This window comes from Brassica oleracea, chromosome C3 (assembly GCF_000695525.1).
Source record: "Brassica oleracea var. oleracea cultivar TO1000 chromosome C3, BOL, whole genome shotgun sequence".
Taxonomy (NCBI): domain Eukaryota; kingdom Viridiplantae; phylum Streptophyta; class Magnoliopsida; order Brassicales; family Brassicaceae; genus Brassica; species Brassica oleracea.
This window is the reverse complement of record NC_027750.1, coordinates 43,773,158-43,791,298: the sequence shown is the minus strand read 5'-3', so window position 1 is coordinate 43,791,298 and position 18,141 is coordinate 43,773,158. Positions and strand designations below refer to the sequence as shown.

The 18,141-nt window shown below is 48.1% G+C and overlaps 1 protein-coding gene across 1 annotated transcript; it reads right to left on the bottom strand.

Annotated features, from left to right (window-relative positions):
* Positions 1–366: 366 nt before the first annotated feature.
* LOC106330689 lies at positions 367–1,721 on the bottom strand. Its single transcript, XM_013769120.1, has 3 exons — positions 1,323–1,721; positions 1,035–1,166; positions 367–684 (listed from the first exon to the last, which is right to left on the bottom strand). Exons 1-3 carry the CDS (start codon positions 1,719–1,721, stop codon positions 367–369), a joined length of 849 nt encoding a protein of 282 aa, XP_013624574.1.
* Positions 1,722–18,141: the final 16,420 nt, after the last annotated feature.

Sequence of the window (18,141 nt, the reverse complement as noted above, 5' to 3'; positions counted from 1 at the left end):
TAGGTCCACAGGAACTTGCGGATCTGGAGATCTGTTATGCGGCTCAGCACTTCTGCTTCGACCCACTTGGAGAAGTAGTTGGTGACTATCAGAAGGAAGACCTTCTGCCCCGGCGCCATAGGGAATTTCCCTACTATATCCATGCCCCACTTTCTGAAGGGCCATGGTGAGCTTATGGACTTGAGGTTCTCCGGGGGAAGCTTGGAGACTGGAGTTTGCCTTTAGCATTAGTCGCAGTGCTTGGCTTGTCTGTCGGCGTCGTCGGCCATCGTGGGCCAGTAGTAACCAGCCCTTCTGGCTATGACTACCAGGCTTCTGCCGCTAGAGTAGGATCCACAATCTCCTTCATGTAGTTCTTCAAGGATTCTAGCAGCCTCTCGGGGTGTGACACACCTCAGGTATGGACGATCTCCGGTACAACTTCTCATGGGCGATACAGTACATCGCGGCTTGCTTCTTAATCTTTCTGGCCTTGCTACGGTCTTCTGGGAGGATGTCAGCCTCCATGTACCGGATTAAGGGGGTCGTCCACGTTTCGCCTTCTTCGACGGCAGAGACCTCCTCTATCGGAGGTTCCTCCAAGGTAGCTGGCCATTGAAGCACGAGCAAGGGGATACTCATCTGGCTATTCATTTCAAGGGCGGACCCTAGATTAGCTAGGGCATTGGCTTGTGAATTTTGTTCCTGGGGGATTTGAGTGAGCTTGCAGCTCTTGAACTTCTTGATTAGTCACTGAGCGACCACCAGATACTGGATCATGCTGTCGTCTTTTGCTTGTACTCCCCTTGTACCTAGTTGATTATCAGCTGTATGTTCTCTGCCCCCAATTGATGGGCGAGGGTTAGGCCTGCGATTTGGGCCTCATACTCGCTTTCGTTGTTGGTTGCTTTGAAGTTGCATCTCATGGCCCTTGAGGCTCTGTTCCCCATAGGCGAGGTAAGCACTATCCCTACTCCAGCTCCTCTGACGTTGCTGGATCCATCAACGTGTAGGATCCATTCTCCCTCTTCCTTACTTTCGCCTCGGAGGCGTACCTCCTGCTCCAGAACTGGGAGCAAGGCATGGGAGAATTCAGCCATCTCTGACATTGCTGGATCCATCGACGTGTAGGATCCATTCTCCTTCTTCCTTAATCTCGGCTTGGAGGCGTACCTCCTGCCCCAGAGCTGGGAGCAAGGAAGGGAAGAATTCAGCCACGAAGTCTGCTAGGACATGTGACTTTATAGCCGTGGCGGGTCGAAATATTACGTCGTACTCTCTTAGTTCCACGGCCCATTTGGCTAGGCGCCCGGGGACTTCTGGTTTGTGGAGACCAACTTTACAGGGAAGGAGGTAACAACCACGATTGGATGAGCCTGGAAGTAGGGTCGGAGTTTGCGAGCGGCGATTATCAGAGCTAAGGCCAGTTTTTCTAGGTGGCTATAGCGGGTCTCCACGTCTAGGAGAGCCTTGCTTACGTAATAGATTGGTAGCTGCTTGTTTCCCTCCTCGCGAACCAAGACGGCGCTCACGGCGTGTTCGGAGACCGCTAGATATAGCAGCAGGACTTCACTGAGTAATTGCTTGGACAGGAGAGGAGGAGTGGTGAGATACGATTTTAGCTCTTGGAGAGCGGATTCGCATTCTCCCGTCCAGTGGAAATCCTTCGAATTCTTGAGAGTTCCGAAAAAGACGTGAGATTTGTCGGAGAGTCTAGAGATGAACTTGCTCAAGGCTGCCATCCTTCCTGTTATCTTTTGAACCTCCTTGACGTTCTTCGGGGAAGAGATTGAGTGAATGGCCCTGATTTGCTCCGGGTTGGCCTCGATGCCCCGGTGGGTTACGATGTACCCGAGGAACTTGCCAGAACTGACCCCAAATGAGCATTTAGTCGGGTTGGGCTTCATGTTTTACTGAAGATCATCTCTCATTTTCACGAGAAGATCATCCTGAACCCTTGTTTTTCTACTTTATTTTATATGCAGTATTATTCAGAACCCATGTCTGCGTTATCTTGCTTTATGATTGAGTAGTCGGATAAGCTTGCTTAGGGTTGTAGGGTGTCAATAGCATTAGCTGAACATAAATAAGTGATCTTAACTGTTCTTCATTCATATTCTTCTTACTGCTTGCATTGAATTGATCACTTAATATTCGATCTCTAGTTTAATCACCTAGCTAACCGCTTAGGAGATAAATCGACATATATTGAATGAGCTTCATGTCCCTAATCAGCGAGAGTAGATATTAGGACATTAAGTGAACTAATCGGACCTGATCTCTGAGCTTGTTATGGCGTCTTGTTCCAAGTGAGAGCTTAGGACTCAAGACTGATCAGCAAAGGGAACAAGTCCACGATAGTGGATTGTTCTAGCCGAGTGATCCGAGTTCTAGACTGCCCCTCATTGCACTTGAATAGTTGTTCGGTTCCGCATTGACACCCGATGAATAACCCTAAGCCATCTTCCATTTAAATCGAATTTGAATCTCTAGGTATTCTAGTTACTTGCGTCACCATTGATTTAAAAACCCCATTTGTTTCCCAGCTTAATATTGAACTCATAAGAGTAAAGAGTAAATTGGTCCTCTGGATTGAATCTAAAATATTACAATCACCACTGTTAACTTGACAGTAGCAAGGATTCATTTTTAGTGTATCAGGGACCGTTATCAAAGAAACAAGAACGGAGCCTTCTCAGGGGCGCCATCGGAACCGCTTCACTATCAGCCTTTGGAACATTCCCCCAAGATGGAACGGGGGGCGAGAAAGGATCGGTAAAGGGACGACGCGGCCTTGCACAACCACCCACGAGCGAGGACAGAAACGAGAGCGGCTTGGGATTCATCTTTCTCAGCTAAGAATCATCGCTAGAGTTGGGTTGAGGCCAACTAGGAACTATCATGAATCTCTATTAATATCCGGGTCGCTCCCTTTTCCGCGGGATCCAAAAAGGAAATAAGGACGTTTCCAAATATCCTGAAGAATCCCTGATTTAAAGAATAAGCGGCGAAAAGGAAAAATGATCTCTGCAGAAAAAGGGAAAATTACTTCCTATAAAAAGGAAGATGCACGTTTTTGGAAGAATAAAAAGAGCATCTAGTACGGGCCCCAGCCCCCGGTCTATCCTCCGCATGTCAGTGCATGTAGCTCCTCCTCAGGAAACGTCAGAGCTCCAGGCTCCACCGTCTCCAAGACATCATCAGAAGCCTAGAAGCTTCCCATCTTCGACAAGAATCAGCGGACCAAGTAGCACCAGACACCAGTCTGATATAGGGGATACTGATCATCCCCCGGGTTCAGAGTACGGTTCCGACCTTAGTGGAACACAGGATCGCAGGATTACTGGAGCGATGTCCTGCCTAAGGGAAGCCTACTGAGAATGAGCAACTTTGGTTGACTTGAGTGCACAGGTTATTCACCGAGTTCGATGACGAAATCGAGCAATAAGGCGCAAACTGTTGGGGATAAATACTCAGGTATTGAATTCCTCCGGAGCCCAGGGAGGACACCGGCCTCTGGATCCCCGCTGGAAGGAACCCCGGTTCCCAGGATCCCCGCTAGAAGGAACCCCGGTTCCCCGTTATGGAGTTTTCCGGGCCCGGTCCCAGGATCGCCCCCTTCCTCCGGGAAATGGAAAACTTCCGATAAGGAGAACCTTCCATATTTCCGCGATTTTTATCGTAAAGCTTAAGTGATAACTCCAATCGATGGGAGTGAGAAATGATATGGCTGTGGTACATAGGAGCTAGCATTAAGGAACAGACGAGAATGCACGGATTTGGGTCGTACCCGTTGATCGGCGTTTGAGACATTTCGGTTGCTACGTAGCGACATGATCCGCGCTGGATCGGTCGCTACGTAGCGACTGAACGAATGGCTTGGTCGGTCACTACGTAGCGATCGACTCGTTCGCAGGTCGGTCACTACGTAGCGACCGACCGACTCATTCGTGGATCGGTCGCTACGAGGCGACCTTGTTCGGATCCTCTTCCGATGTTTTATGAACGTGTTCTTGGACTATGGGTGTTTAGCTTCGATGGATCAACCGAAATTAGTGCTAGATTTCACCGCAAGGTTCTTAGTAAAAATTTCTCTATGAAGATTTTTTTTTTCGTAAAAGCGTTCATGCCGATTTTTACGGATATTTGGATGTTAACTTTGCCGTGTCCGTTTTTGACCCCAACAGAGATACAATACCTTGCGGCTAGTTTCTTGATCTTCCTGGCCTCGTTACGGTCCTCCGGGAGGATGTTGGCCTCCAGGTACTGGACTAAGGGGGTCATCCACGTTTCGCCTTCTTCGACGGCAAAGACCTCCTCTGACGGGGGTTCCTCCAAGGTAGCTGGCCATTGGAGCATGAGCAAGGGGATACTCATCTGGCTGTTCGTTCCGAGGGCGGACCCTAGATTAGCCAGAGCATCAGCTTGCGAGTTTTGTTCCCGGGGGATTTGAGTGAGTTTGCAGCTCTTGAACTTCTTGATTAGTCGCTGAGCGACCGCCAGATACTGGATCATGCTGTCATCTTTTGCTTGGTACTCTTCCTGTACCTGGTTGATTATCAGCGTAGCTCTTGAACTTCTTGATTAGTCGCTGAGTGACCGCCAGATACTGGATCATGCTGTCGTCTTTTGTTTGGTACTCTCCCTGTACCTGGTTTATTATCAGCTGGGAGTCGCCGAAGACTTGGATATTCTCTGCCCCCATTTGGTGGGCAAGGGTTAGACCTGTGATCAGGGTCTCATACTCGCTCTCGTTGTTGGTTGCTTTGAAGTTGCATCTCACGGCCCTTAAGGCCGTGTCCCCCGTTGGCGAGGTATGCACTATCCCCACTCCAGCTCCTCTAACGTTACTGGATCCATCAATGTGCAGGATCCATTCTCCCTCTTCCTTAGTTTCGCCTCGGAGGCGTACCTCCTGCTCCAAAGCTGGGAGCAAGGCAGGGGAGAATTCAGCCACGAAGTCTGCTAGGACCTGTGACATTGTAGCCGTGGTGGGTCGAAATATTACGTCGTACTCCCCTAGTTCCACGGCCTATTTGCCTAGGCGTCTGGAGGCTTCTTGTTTGTGAAAGGAGGTAACAACAACGATTGGATGAACCTGGAAGTAGGGTCGGAGCTTACGAGCAGCGATGATCAGGGCTAAGGCCAGCGTCTCTAAATGGCTATAGCGGGTTTCCACATCCAGGAGAGCCTTGCTTAGCAATAGATTGGTAGCTGCTTGTTTCCCTCCTCGCGAATGAGGACGGCGCTTACGGTGTGTTCGGAGATTGCTAGATATAGCAGCAGGACTTCACCAAGTAGTGGCTTGGATAGGAGAGGAGGAGTGGTGAGATATGACTTTAGCTCTTGGAGAGAGGATTCGCATTCTTTCGTCCACTAGAAGTCCTTCAGATTCTTGAGGGTTTCGAATAAGACGTGAGATTTATCGGAGAGTCTGGAGATGAACCTGCTCACGGCCGCCATCCTTCCCGTTAGCTTTTGAACCTCCTTGACGTTCTTCCGGGAATGGATTGAGTGAATGGCCCTGATTTGCTCCGGGTTGGCCTCGATTCCCCGGTGGGTTACAATGTACCCAAGGAACTTGCCAAAACTGACCCCGAATGAGCATTTAGCCGGGTTGAGCTTCATGTTATACTTCCTGAGGGTGGAAAAGGCTTGCTACAAGTGAGATATGTGGTCTTCCGCTTCCAGGGATTTGGCCAGCATGTCATCAATGAAGACCTCCATGGTTCTCCCAATTTGCTCCGTGAACATCATGTTTACCAGCCGTTGATAGGTTGATCATGCGTTCTTTAGGCCGAAGGGCATGACCGTGTAGCAGTAGATCCCTCTGGACGTCATGAAGGATGTTTTCTCCTGGTCTTCCGGATGCATAAGTATCTGATTGTAGCCGGAGATCGTGTCCATGAAGCTCATCAGCTGGTTCCCCACGGTGGCGTCCACCAGCTTGTCGATATGAGGTAGCGGGAAGGGGTCCTTTGAACAGGACTTGTTGAGGTCCGTGAAATCGATGCAGACTCTCCACTTCCCATTCTTTTTCTTGACCACGACGACGTTGGCTAGCCATTATGGGTACTGTACCTCAAGAAGGAACCCCGCGCCGAGCAGGCTTTTGACTTCATCGTTGATGATCGCGTCTCTCTCGGGGGCAAACTTCCGTCTCTTTTGCCTAACGGGTTTATGTAGGGGGTCCACCTGTAGCTTATGCATGATGACCTTCGGATAGATCCCAGGCATATCTGCGTGGGACCACGCGAAGCAGTCGGAGTTAGACTTGAGAAAGTCTATCAATCTTCTTCTCAATCCCTCGGTTAGCTTGGAACCGATCTTGAGATGTTGGGTTTGATCTCCTTCGGTTAATGGCACGTCGTTCATTTCCTCTACCTCCGGTTCCTAAGTGTGATGAGCCGGAGGTTTGCTCTGTAATTGCTATAAGGCCTTGGTCTTTCTCTTCAGAGTGGTCTGATAGCAGGAGCGGGAATATTCATGATACCCTCTGATCGCCTTTATGCCCCAGGGTGTTGGTAATTTCACCATTTGGTGAAGAGTCGAGGGGACGGCCCCCATTGCATGAATCTAGGGCCGTCCTAAGATCATGTTGTAAGATGAATCGCAATCAACAACGAGGAATGGTTGACATGTTGATTCCTTCGGCGTATACGGGGAGGGTTACCTCCCCGGCGGTTTGTTTGACTTCCCCGATGAATCTTATAAGGGGGGTTATCCTCTAAGTTAGAGCGCCTTCCTCCAGCCCCAGATCCTTGTATGCGGCCTGGAAGATGATGTTGCCGGAGCTTCCATTATCTACCAGTATCCTTTTAACCAGACAGATTGCTACAATAAGCGAGATAACCAGGGCGTCATGATGTGGAATGAGGACTTTCTCCTGCTCCTTGGCCGTGAAGCTTATCTTGTCTGTTCCTAGGAGCAGGGGTTTCGGCTTGGATGTCTCTTGGCCGTGCTTGGCGTTCCAGGTGCTTTTCTTCGCAGTTGCATGGCTTATGCCGCTGATTTCCTAGCCACCCAAAATGACATGGATCACTCGGTCTTGTCGCGGTGGCGAGACGGGAGCAGCTTCAGTGGGCTTATCCGTTGTATCCTTGCTTAGATGGCTCTTGGCCTTCTCGGAAAGGAACTCCCTGAGGTGCCCTTTCCTAAGCAGCTTGTTGACCTCGATCTTTAGTGCGACGCAGTCCTCCGTTTTGTGACTGTGGTCTCGATGGAAGTTGCATTAGAAGCCAGGGTTCTGAAAAGAGTCGGGGCTTTCATCTTTTGAGGCCACTTGACCTGCTGGCCCATCTGCCTTTTCGATCGGCCGGTTCTGGTACCTACCCCGGTCTCGATTCCCGGAGTCCCTAGCTGTTCTTTTAGTGGATTTCTCATCTCGCTCGGTTCGGTCTGGTCTGATCGTCTTGGGATCTTGCTTTTGTTGCGCTTTGGCACGGCTTGCGGCGTCTTCCTCCCATTTGACCAGCGCCCAGGCTCGAGATAGGACGTCTTCCATGGTTTTGCACTGATATTTGGTCAGCTCCTTGTAGAGGTCTCCGTCGGGGAGTAGACCTCTCTTGAAAGCAGAGATAGCCGTGTGGATACTGCATTCGGGGATAGCCACCTTCTCTTGATTGAAGCTGGCATAGACCTCTCTGATATACCATTGTAGAGCGGGTCCGGTCAGAGTAGAGCCGAAAACTTTGCAAATGGTAGCTTCACGTGACCCCTTTGGGAGTGCTACGGTGAGCATCCTTTGTCTGTATTGGGCGACGTGGTCGTCCGGATCAGTGGTGCCGTGATACGCCTTTATGCTGGGGAAAGAAAACTTCCTGGGCATCTCGATCAAGGTGATCTCATCCGTGAAGGGAGTATCGGCGTAGGAGTCGGGGTTGCTCTTCCGGATGGGGGGAGCTACCCCCGGGAGTTTCTCTACCATGGACTGCATGGCGTCGAGTCTATCGGAGAACATCTGGTGAAGGTGAGAGATCATAGGAGAATCCGCTCTCGCTGCTCCGTCCGATGCTTCTTTATCAGGCTCGGGCTACGAGTCGCTGTCCTCCACGTCGTAGGTCTGGGCATCCTTGGCCTTTTCTCGCGTAGATGCGTCTCCTCCCGGCGCCGTAGTTAGGAGATTTGCGCCTGTCCCGGAGTTAGGTGTTTCCAGAGTAGGCATATGGAGAACCTGAGTTCGGAATCGACGCTTCTTGTTGCTTGCCGCGTTAAGGGATTGGTTCTCGTCTCGAAGGGTAAGATTCTCCGATTCGAGCTGGCTAAGCATCTCGGCGCTCTGCTCCAGTTGCTTGGAGTGATCGTTGAGCTTTTCCTTCAGGATCTGGAACTCCGAGGACAGCTCGGGATTGGTCTCTTCCCGACTTCTATGTAACCCGGTTACTTGACCTTGCAGATCATCAATTTGCCTTTGGAGTTTGGCTTCTCTCTGGGTAGCTTCATGTAGCTCGTCATGCTCGTCCACCACCATTATCACGTAGTTTAGATTACTCCCCTCCTTCTAGCGCCAAACTATTATGGGATTTTTGTGTAGGATCTTTGTGAGAGTCACGGAACGATGGACAAGGCTGGTATATGTATTGATTTCGTGAGTATTATAGAGAAATAGACTTGAAGAGATGTTTTATTGGATAGAACAAGTCGAAACTACAATGATTGGTGTATAAACCCTAGTTCTAGCCGCCTAGCAATAATCTCTAAGTCTTGAAGTATCGATCCCTTGCTTTAGGGTTTAGGTTCCCTTTATATAGTCTTCCTCAGGCGGGCCTTAGTCGGTTGGAGTAGGTTAAACTCTTCCATATTTAGAAATATGGAAGGTTCTCCTTATCGGAAGTTTTCCATTTCCTGGGGGAAGGGGGCGATCCTGGGACCGGACCCGGAAAACTCCATAGCGGGAAACCGGGGTTCCTACCAGCGGGGATCCTAGGAACCGGTGTTCCTTCCAGCGTGGATCCTGGGAACCGGGGTTCCTTCCGGCGGGGATCCAGAGGCCGGTGTCCAGCCTGGGGTCTGGAGGAATTCAATACCTAAGTATTTTTCCCAAACACTTTATATAGTCTCCTTAAGGCGGGCCTTAGTCGGTTGGAGTAGTTTAAACTCTTCCATATTCAGAAATATGGAAGGTTCTCCTTATCGGAAGCTTTCCTTTTCCCGGGGGAAGGGGGCGGTCCCGGGGACCAGACCCGAAGTACTTCATAGCGGGGAACCGGGGTACCTCCTAGCGGGGATCCAGAGGCCGGTGTTCTGCCTGGGGTCTGGAGGAATTCAATACCTGAGTATTTTTCCCCAACATTTTGCCCCTTATTGCTAGATTTCGTCATCGAACTCGGGGAATAACCTATGCACTCTAGTCAACCGGAGTTGCTCATTCTCAGCAGGCTTCCCTTAGGCAGGCCATCGCTCCAGTAATCATGCGATCCCGGTTCCACTCAGGCCAGAACCACACTCTGAACCCGTGGGAGGACCAGTTCCCTCACTCCAGACCAGAGGCTGGCGCTATTGAACCGCTGATTTCTTGTCGGAGATGGAGAAGCTCTGGGCTTCTGATGGCGTCTTAGAGATGGTGGAGCTTGGAGCGCTGATGTTTCCTGAAGAGGAGCTTATGTATTGACGTGAGGGGATAGACTAGGAGGCTGGTGCCCGTTCGGTTGATGATACTAGATGCTCTTCTTATTCTTCAAAAGCGTGTATCTTTTCTCGAAACTTTCCATTTCATAGGAAGGATTTCCCTTTTTCCTGCAAGGATCGGGTTTCCTTTTCGCCGTTTACCCTTTATGTCAGGGATTCTAATCCCTCGAAAAAGGAATGATCCGGATGTATATAAGGACTCGTGATATCTCCTAGCTGGCCTCAACCCAACTCTAGCGCTGATTCCAAGGTTAGAAAGTTGAATCCCGAGCTGCTCTCGTTTCCGTCCTCATTTGTGGGTGGTCGTCCAAAGCCTCGTGTCGAAAGCCTCGTCGTCATTTTACTGATCCTTTCTCATCCCCCGTTCACTCTTGGGGAGACATTATGGAGGCTGATAGTGAAGCGGTTCTGATGGCGCCCCTGAGAAGGCTTTGTTCTTGTTTTTTCAACGACGGTCCCCATTCTGAGATCCGAGAGGGGGACCTGGCTAACATGAGGAGGAAGTATGCAATTCATCCTTCAGGGGGGATGAGGAGTCCGAATGAGTTCGAACACCCTCCGGGTGGGGGAGCGGGTGAGGTAGCTGTCTATGAGGCATATCTGGAAGCAGGCTTCTGGGGCGTTATCCCTTCTCTCATAGGCGAAGTATCATCTTTCTTCGGTTTCTGTCCTTCTCAACTCACTCCTTTGACCTGGAGGACTTTAATGGCCATCCAAGTACTTGGAGAACTCCACGGATTTTCTGTCGGGGTGCATGAGATTTTATACTCCTACTACTTTGCTCCTTTGATGAACTGATACCACTCAAATTACCCTAAGGAGTGAATTACTCTCTCAAATAAGAGGTTCAGATGCAGTACTTAGGGATCGAATCTACAAGGACTCTAGGATTACTCAACAGATCTAAGGGATTAGAAATAAAGATAGACTAAGAGGTTTATTTGTTTAAAAGCAGTAAATGATGAGTCGAACAAGGCAATTGTTCGGCGGTTTAAGTTGAAGTTGTTTTAAGGATGGGCAAACAGCTAGACTTAGGTAAATTCTCAGGTATGAAAAGCATGCAACTTAGTTTAGATTAAAGGGTTTGACGGTTTTTGAACTCAAACAATGGTAAAACCAGATAGGTTTTCATTACTAGATCTCGGATCTCAAATTTCGTCTTTTGATCTCGAGAAAGAGTCGTTCGATGTGACTTGATGCACATCGTTCGATACACCTTTCAAACAATCGATCGACACAACGATAGTCGCGTCGATCGACGGTTCTTTTAGCAAGCTTTGCGAGCGGGGTTGAAGTTGTTCTCTAACCTTCTAGACCAACTCTCGTTGTTATCTAGTCAGTTAGATCACGCTGGCTATTTCAGATATTGAGGGTAACAGTTGGTTATCGAAATTAATCCTAAGATCTAAAATGAGGGTGATCAATCCTAATTTTAGCATTAAGCTCAACAAGCATGAAAGAACAATCAAAACACCTTTTTAATAGTCTTATTAGCAGCACATACTTTCAACCTTTATGAGAAACCTAAATCTAACAATTGGGTTTACTCGGACATATTCATGAGAGACAAAGTCATGATGGTTTGAATAAAACTCAAATGAAATATTGAACACAAAAAGTAAGAGTAATAGAAATAAAGGAGTTCAAGATCTTCTCTGTTATGCAGTCTCAGATCTATCTCTCCAATCCTAAGCTCTTCTAATGGTAGCCAAAATGCTTCCTCTCCACACTAGGTCTTTTGGCCAGTCTGCCTCTAAAATGATACAAAACCCTAGTACATATAGCCTCACAGACGGCTAAGGGCTTAGGGTTGTAATTAATAAACATTATGGAAATGAAGTCTTCTAATTTCGTGATTAATCCTCGAGTGATCCAATATCGATCGATGACGCTGAATGGCTGTCGATCGATTTTTATTGGCTCCGGTCGGTCGATATGGCTCTTCAAGCGTCGATCGATTCTCTACGCGTAAAAGTACTTCAAAGTGTCCCAAAAGCATCATTTCCTTCTATCAAGTAACTGAACCTGTAATTGCTTTGAAAAGACTCTAAAACATGACAAAAATATCTTAAAACACTTATACCATGACTAAAAATGGGTGAAATCCATGGTATATCATGAATAAAGCGGGGTTCTACCACCTTCGATCCCGTGATGGCACCCCTCTGGTCGAGGAACCTTCAAGGGGTGTCAGGGGTAATCAACCCTTCAGGGATGGTTGCAACAGCCGGTACGTGTTCGCGAAGATCTAGCAGCCGGTTGGTTATCCTACGTCTTGGTGTACCGTTGGTAAGTTCTCCTTTTGAGCTTTGAGTTTTACCATTCCGACTTTAATGGCCATCCAAGTACTTGGGGAACTCCATGGATTTTCTGTCGGGGTGGATGAGATTTTATACTCTTATTACTTTGCTCCTCTGATGAACAAAGCAGGGTTCTATCACCTTTGATCCCCCGTTGGCACCCCTCTGCTCGAGGAACCTTCGAGGGGTGTCAGGGGTAACAGCCGCTACGTGTTCGTGAAGATCCAGGAGCCGGTTGGTTATCCTACGTCTTGGTGTACCGTTGGTAAGTTCTCCTTTTGAGCTTTGAGTTTTACCATTCCTTTGGGAGCCCGATTTGATGTTTAGCTTTTGCTTTGTCAGATGTATCCCGCCCGGTTTCCTTTTCTAGAGAAGCAGAAGTGAAGCTTATAATGGGAGTTCCTCGACGATTCCGATGGGTGACCTTTCTGGTGAGCAGGGAAGCCTTGCGTCATAGTCGTATATGGGGTAAGCCTTCCCCTTTTCCTACTCGGTGAGGCTTTGTCTTGTTTCTTACATAGCTTTTTCAGGGAACGTGGTGAGGCTCCCGGTATCGGTTGTTTATGGCGAGTATCAGAAGGCCAAAGCGCGGAAGCGGCGTGCTTCTTACACTCCTCCGCCCAGACTGGCGAGGGCTGCTCTATCGGCTAATGGTCCATCTTCTACCTCATCAACAAGTGTTGAGGCCGGGCCTGAACGTGACCCTTAGGTGGACTCTCACCGGAGATTGATCGGCGAGGTATTCCTTCTTCGTGGCCAGATGCAGGACGTGGTGGCTCGAAGGGATCTACTAGTTCAGCAAGTGAGATCTTCGGCTAGATGGGAGCTCATGAAGGAATGGCTGGAGAAGCGCGTGGAACATTGGAATCCGGAGGAAGAGTATCGGCGTCATCTGTTTCTGTCCAGAGGGCTCAACCATCAATCGGGGAGCTTCTCCCAGGCTGCAACCTTGAGATCCGTTGTAGGGTCGCAATTCTCGGAGGGGCCTTCTTTCTGAATGATTCCTTTTTCTTTTATCGTTTGAGACTCTGGTTTTTGTTGCTTTCGTTTCAAAAAAAGGCTATGTATAGCCCCCTTTGATTTTACGAATAATGATGCCTCATAGTTTGTCCCCTTTATTTACTCCTTCCTGTTGCTTCCCATGCTTCTGATAGTAGTGTTTTGCAAGTTTCTCGATCGAGGTCGGACTTTGTAGTCAATGATCTCTCTCTTTTCGTAGATTGAACAATAGGATCCGGGGAGATGAGCTATAAACCCGGAGGTTTCGAGCTAGAATGTGGATTCTTTGGAATCTGGAGATTGATCTTATAACCCAGAGGTTGCGTGAGGACCTGGGTGTCATCTAGGGACCTGAAGGTCGTGGAGGACCTCGGAGGGCTCCTTGGATCCTGAGATCGCTTTGGGGGCCCGGAGGTCCTTCTATAGATCCTTGGATCATGACTGGAGCCCGGATGCGGTGTAGGAATCCAGAGATTCTATGATAGATCTGAGGATCAAGTTGGAACCCAGAGGTTTTCGAGATTGGAACATGAGGTCATGTAAGAGTACGGGGTGTTCCTTTAGATCCGGAGATCGTATCAGGACCCTGGTGTATTTGGACCCTGAGGTCGCATGGGAACCCGGAGGTTCTTAGGGATGTAATGACCACGATGCGCCCAAGGCTGCACAGGGGTCTTATCCTCTTTCTAAAATCGTATTAGGCCTCTGAGGCCGTACTGGAACCCAGAGGTTCTTTTGAAGTTGTAATGACCCCGATGCACCGTAGGCTGCCTAGGGGTTTTAGCTTCTTTTTTATCTTTGGAACCCTGAAGCCACATAGGAACCCGGAGGTTCTTCCTTTGACCCTGAGATCTTTGATTGGAACCCGGAGGCTATAGGGAAACCCTGAGGTTCTTCCTTAGATTTTATACATAGGACCCGAAATCGTATGGGGAACCTTGGGTTTCTACTTTAGATCGGGGGATTGTATAAGGATCCGGAGTTCCTTGGGAACCCGAAATATTTTGCTTTTCGCAGGGACTGTACTCTGCCTTCCTAGGCAAGACTACTATCAGTACCTGTTTGGATTTCTCATTCTGCCGCTCGGAAGCTGGCCACTATCGAGTTCCTATGTTGTATTCAACTTTTGCAGGAAGTCACTGACAGGCTTAGAGGGTGCTGGTGTGGGTGTTGTGACCCAAGTGCCAGGCTTCGTTGCGTTCCATATCTAGAGAAGCAGGATTTTGATTGCTCCCCGTATTTCACAGTACTTTTGCAATGAATATATACCATGTCTTCCCTGTATTGTGTAGCTCGTAGAGTTTTAATACATGTACTTTTCACATTGGTACTCTGGGGACCCTGATGCGCCTTAGGCTGCACATGAGTTTTGGGTAGTTTTGACAGCATACTCAGGCTTGCGCATAACCATTTTTGCTTTATGTCTTATACCCGTTTTGATTTTGTTGTGTGGGCGTGCCACTGTGGTCGTGCCACTTTTTCCAAGTGTTGGCCAAGATCGGAGGTCTCTGGAGACCTGATCCAGCTCGTATGCCCCTTTAAGTATAATGATTTCCCGTCTACCTTTATAGTCAGAACTATTTTATTATAAGCTTTGTTCGGAGACGTTTAGCATACATAGGAGTAGGAAATCATAATGCTTAATAGTATATAGTAGTATAGAAATCATGGTCCGGGGACCGTATTAAAAATGATAAGCTTTGAGGTACAGGGCGTTCCAGCAGTTGGGTTGTATTTTACCTTTGCTATCTTGCAGCCAGTAGGCGCCTGCTCTCCGAACCTCGATGACCTTAGAGGGTCCTTCCCACCCGGGGTTGAGTTTCCCTGTTTTTTTTCCTGCTCATCGTAGAACCCAATCCCCTTCCTGGAAGGTCCTGGTTTTGACTTTCTTGTTGTACGTCCTAGCGACTTCTTGCTAGTAGGACCAGTTTCTTAGCCGAGCGGCCTCTCATTTTTCGTCGAGTAGGTCGAGACTTACCGCCATCAGCTCATCGTTCTCTTCCTGAGAGGTGGAGCCGGAGACCCTTGTTCTCACGTGCATCTCTGTGGGTACAATGGCCTCAGAGCCGTAGACCAGCGAGTAGGGAGTTTCCCTTGTTGTTATTTTGGGAGAGGTCCGGTACGCCCAGAGGACTCCGTGTAGCTCTTCCGCCCACTTCCCGTGAGAGCCCTCCAGTTGCTTTTTAAGCATGTTGACCACGGTTTTGTTTGTAGACTCGGCTTGTCCGTTAGACGGGGGGTGTCGGGGTGTGGCGAAAGTGAGCTTTATGCCCCAGTCCTCTTCAACCCATTTGGAGAAGTAGTCAGTGACTATCAGAAGGAAGACCTTATGCCCCGACGCAATAAGGAATTTCCCTACTATGTCCATGCCCCACTTTCTGAAGGGCCATGGTGAGCTTATGGACTTGAGGTTCTTAGGGGGAAGCTTGGAGACTGGAGCGTGCCTCTGACACTGGTCGCAGTGTTTCGCTTGTTTGTCGGGGTCGCCGGCCATCGTGGTCCAGTAGTAACCCGCCCTTCTTGATCTGAGCACCAGGCATCTTCCGCTAGAGTGGGATCCACAATCTCCTTCGTGTAGTTCTACAAGGATTCTAGGGGCTTCTCGAGGTGTGACACACCTTAGGTACGTGCCAGAGAAGGATCTCTGATACAGCTTCTTAATTTTTCTGGCCTCGTTGCGATCTTCCGGGAGAATGTCAGCCTCCAGGTACCGGACTAGGGGGGTCATCCAGGTTTCGCCTTCTTCGACAGCGGAGACCTCTGTTGACGGGGGTTTCTCTAGGGTGGCTGGCTATTGAAGCACAAGCAAGGGTATACTCATCTGGCTATTCATTTCGAGGGCGGACCCCAGATTAGCTAGGGCATAGGCTTACATGTTTTGTTCCCGGGGGATTTGAGTGAGCTTGCAGCTCTTGAACTTCTTGATCAGTCGCTGGGTGACGATGGTCTGAATAATACTTAAATAAATGAATAGCAAGAGAAACAATAAACAAAGTACAGAAAGCAAGGGAGTTCAAGATCTTCTTTGTTATGAAGTTGAGATCTCTCTCTCCAATGGTAGAAGGGTTGCTTCTCTCAAAACTAGGTCTAAAAGGTCTCTAGGCAAGGCTGCCTCTAAAATCATACAAAACCCTAATAATATAGCCTCACAGGCGGCCAGGGACTTAAGATGTAACTATTGGAACTTTTGTGAACCTTGCAATCTTCTGAATTGTCATTAACTAGCGGGTGGCTTCGCTGTTGATTGATGGTAAGAACCTTCCGTCGATCGATTATTCTTGGTACTTGCTGGTCGATATTCTGACTCAATAATCGACTCCTTTTCTGTTTCCAGCAAAGCACTTGAAAAGTCTCCAAATTTCCCCAAATACATCATTTTCCTCAAGTAAGTACCTGAACCTGTAGTTACTCTAAAAAGGATCCAAATCTATGTTAAAGACTCTAAGAACATATATATGCCATGGCTAAAAGTGGATAAAATCCATGGCCTATCATCTGTTCTTCGGAAAGCTCTTGCTCGAGGCACAATCGGGTTTGAGTCATGATTACTTTGTGCTTGATGGTTTTCGTTTTCGTGGAAGCAAGCTGTATATTCCTGATTGTAGTTTGCGTCGGCAAGTGATCAAGGAACGTGAGGGAGAGGGGCCTGTGGGGTGGGATCGCACATTATATTTTGTCGCTGCATCATATATTTGTCCTTTTCTTCGCAGGGATGTGGAGCGCTTTGTCCTTCAGTGTTGAATCTGTCAAGCAGCTAAAGGTCACTTATCCAACGCAGGTTTATACTTGCCTCTACACATTCCCACTCAGCCATAGACCGACATCAGCATGGACTTCGTGCTTGGTCTTCCGCGTACTCAACGTGGGTCTGATTCGATCCTAGTAGTTGTTGATCGTTTCTCTAAAATGGCGCACTTTATGCCTTGTCGAAAGACGACTGATGCTTTACAAGTTGCAACCTTGTTCTTTCGAGAAATCTATAAACTGCATGGCTTCCCGCTTTCTATTGTCTCCGATCGAGATAGCCGGTTTCTGGGTCATTTTTGATGTTCTTTGTGGCATTTACTTTGCACCAGTCTTGATATGAGTTCTGCATATCATCTTCAGACGGATTGTCAAACAGAGGTCACAAATCGAGCCCTTGGATATCTTTTGTGTTGTTTGGTTGGGGATAACATCAAGTCGTGGGACACTGTGTTGTCAAGCTGAATTTGATCACAATCATGCAATGAACAGAAGCATAGAATTTAGTCGCTTTCATGTTGTCTATGGTCATTGTTAGGGTATTTTTGTGTACAAGCGATCTGTGCTCAACTCTACGGAATGATAGGAGGAAGGAGACGCGTCGTTGTGTGTATTCTTCTACTTCGATAATTGATAAACCAGAAGATCTCCTGCTCTTAGAATACTGCCATATGGGTATGGGCCAGTATATGTCGTCAGTGCCTTAGTAGCAGCAGGGGAGATTGGTCTTTAGGGGGAGCCGCCTACCGATAGTGAAGATCCCAGGGTCTTCTTGATCTATGATCGATGGTTCCGACTACCAGTGTAGAAACCCATAAAAAAAAAAAATGGTCGAGTATCTTTTGGGTGGTCGAGTGGCGGACGATCAGATTGTTTTTGTCTGAACCACGAGTCAAGTATCCCACTATACAATGGTTAGACAATGTGGTATATTTACTCAAAGGACGTTTGAAGCATGACACTTTCGGAAGCACAACAGGAAGACCGGAAATTGGGCGAAAAACCAGTGTATAAACCCAAAAAAAAAAAAAATGGTCGAGTATCTTTTGGGTGGTCGAGTGGCGGACGATCAGATTGTTTTTGTCTGAACCACGAGTCAAGTATCCCACTATACAATGGTTAGACAATGTGGTATATTTACTCAAAGGACGTTTGAAGCATGACACTTTTAGAAGCACAACAGGAAGACAGGAAATTGGGCGAAAAATTCCATAATAGAAAAACCCTAATTTCGGTATTATGGAATTTTTCGAAGAAGCCGGAAACTCGGGAAATATTTTCCATCAGGTCAGGATTCATTTGGAGTTTATTAAAAATAATCAGATCATCAGAACGGGCGTCGAAAAATATTGGGATTGATCGCGGGATGAAAAATTCACCGGAAAGGACAAAATTGGACGAATGGACCGAGAAGCTCGAGGTGGCTCGATCTATGAGATCAGGACGTGGTGGCAAGCTCCTGGCAGTGTGTGTGTCAAGGGAAGCAGGAGGT

What these genes read in the sequence shown, in the direction of transcription:
- LOC106330689 (XM_013769120.1), bottom strand. Translation starts at nt 1,721, where the DNA reads ATGGCAGCCTTGAGCAAGTTCATCTCTAGACTCTCCGACAAATCTCAC. An exon ending in TGGTTGTTACCTCCTTCCCT is followed by an intron (nt 1,167 to 1,322) that starts GTAAAGTTGGTC and finishes CCTTGCTCCCAG; the next exon opens with CTCTGGGGCAGGAGGTACGC. An exon ending in TCCCAGTTCTGGAGCAGGAG is followed by an intron (nt 685 to 1,034) that starts GTACGCCTCCGA and finishes CAAATCCCCCAG; the next exon opens with GAACAAAATTCACAAGCCAA.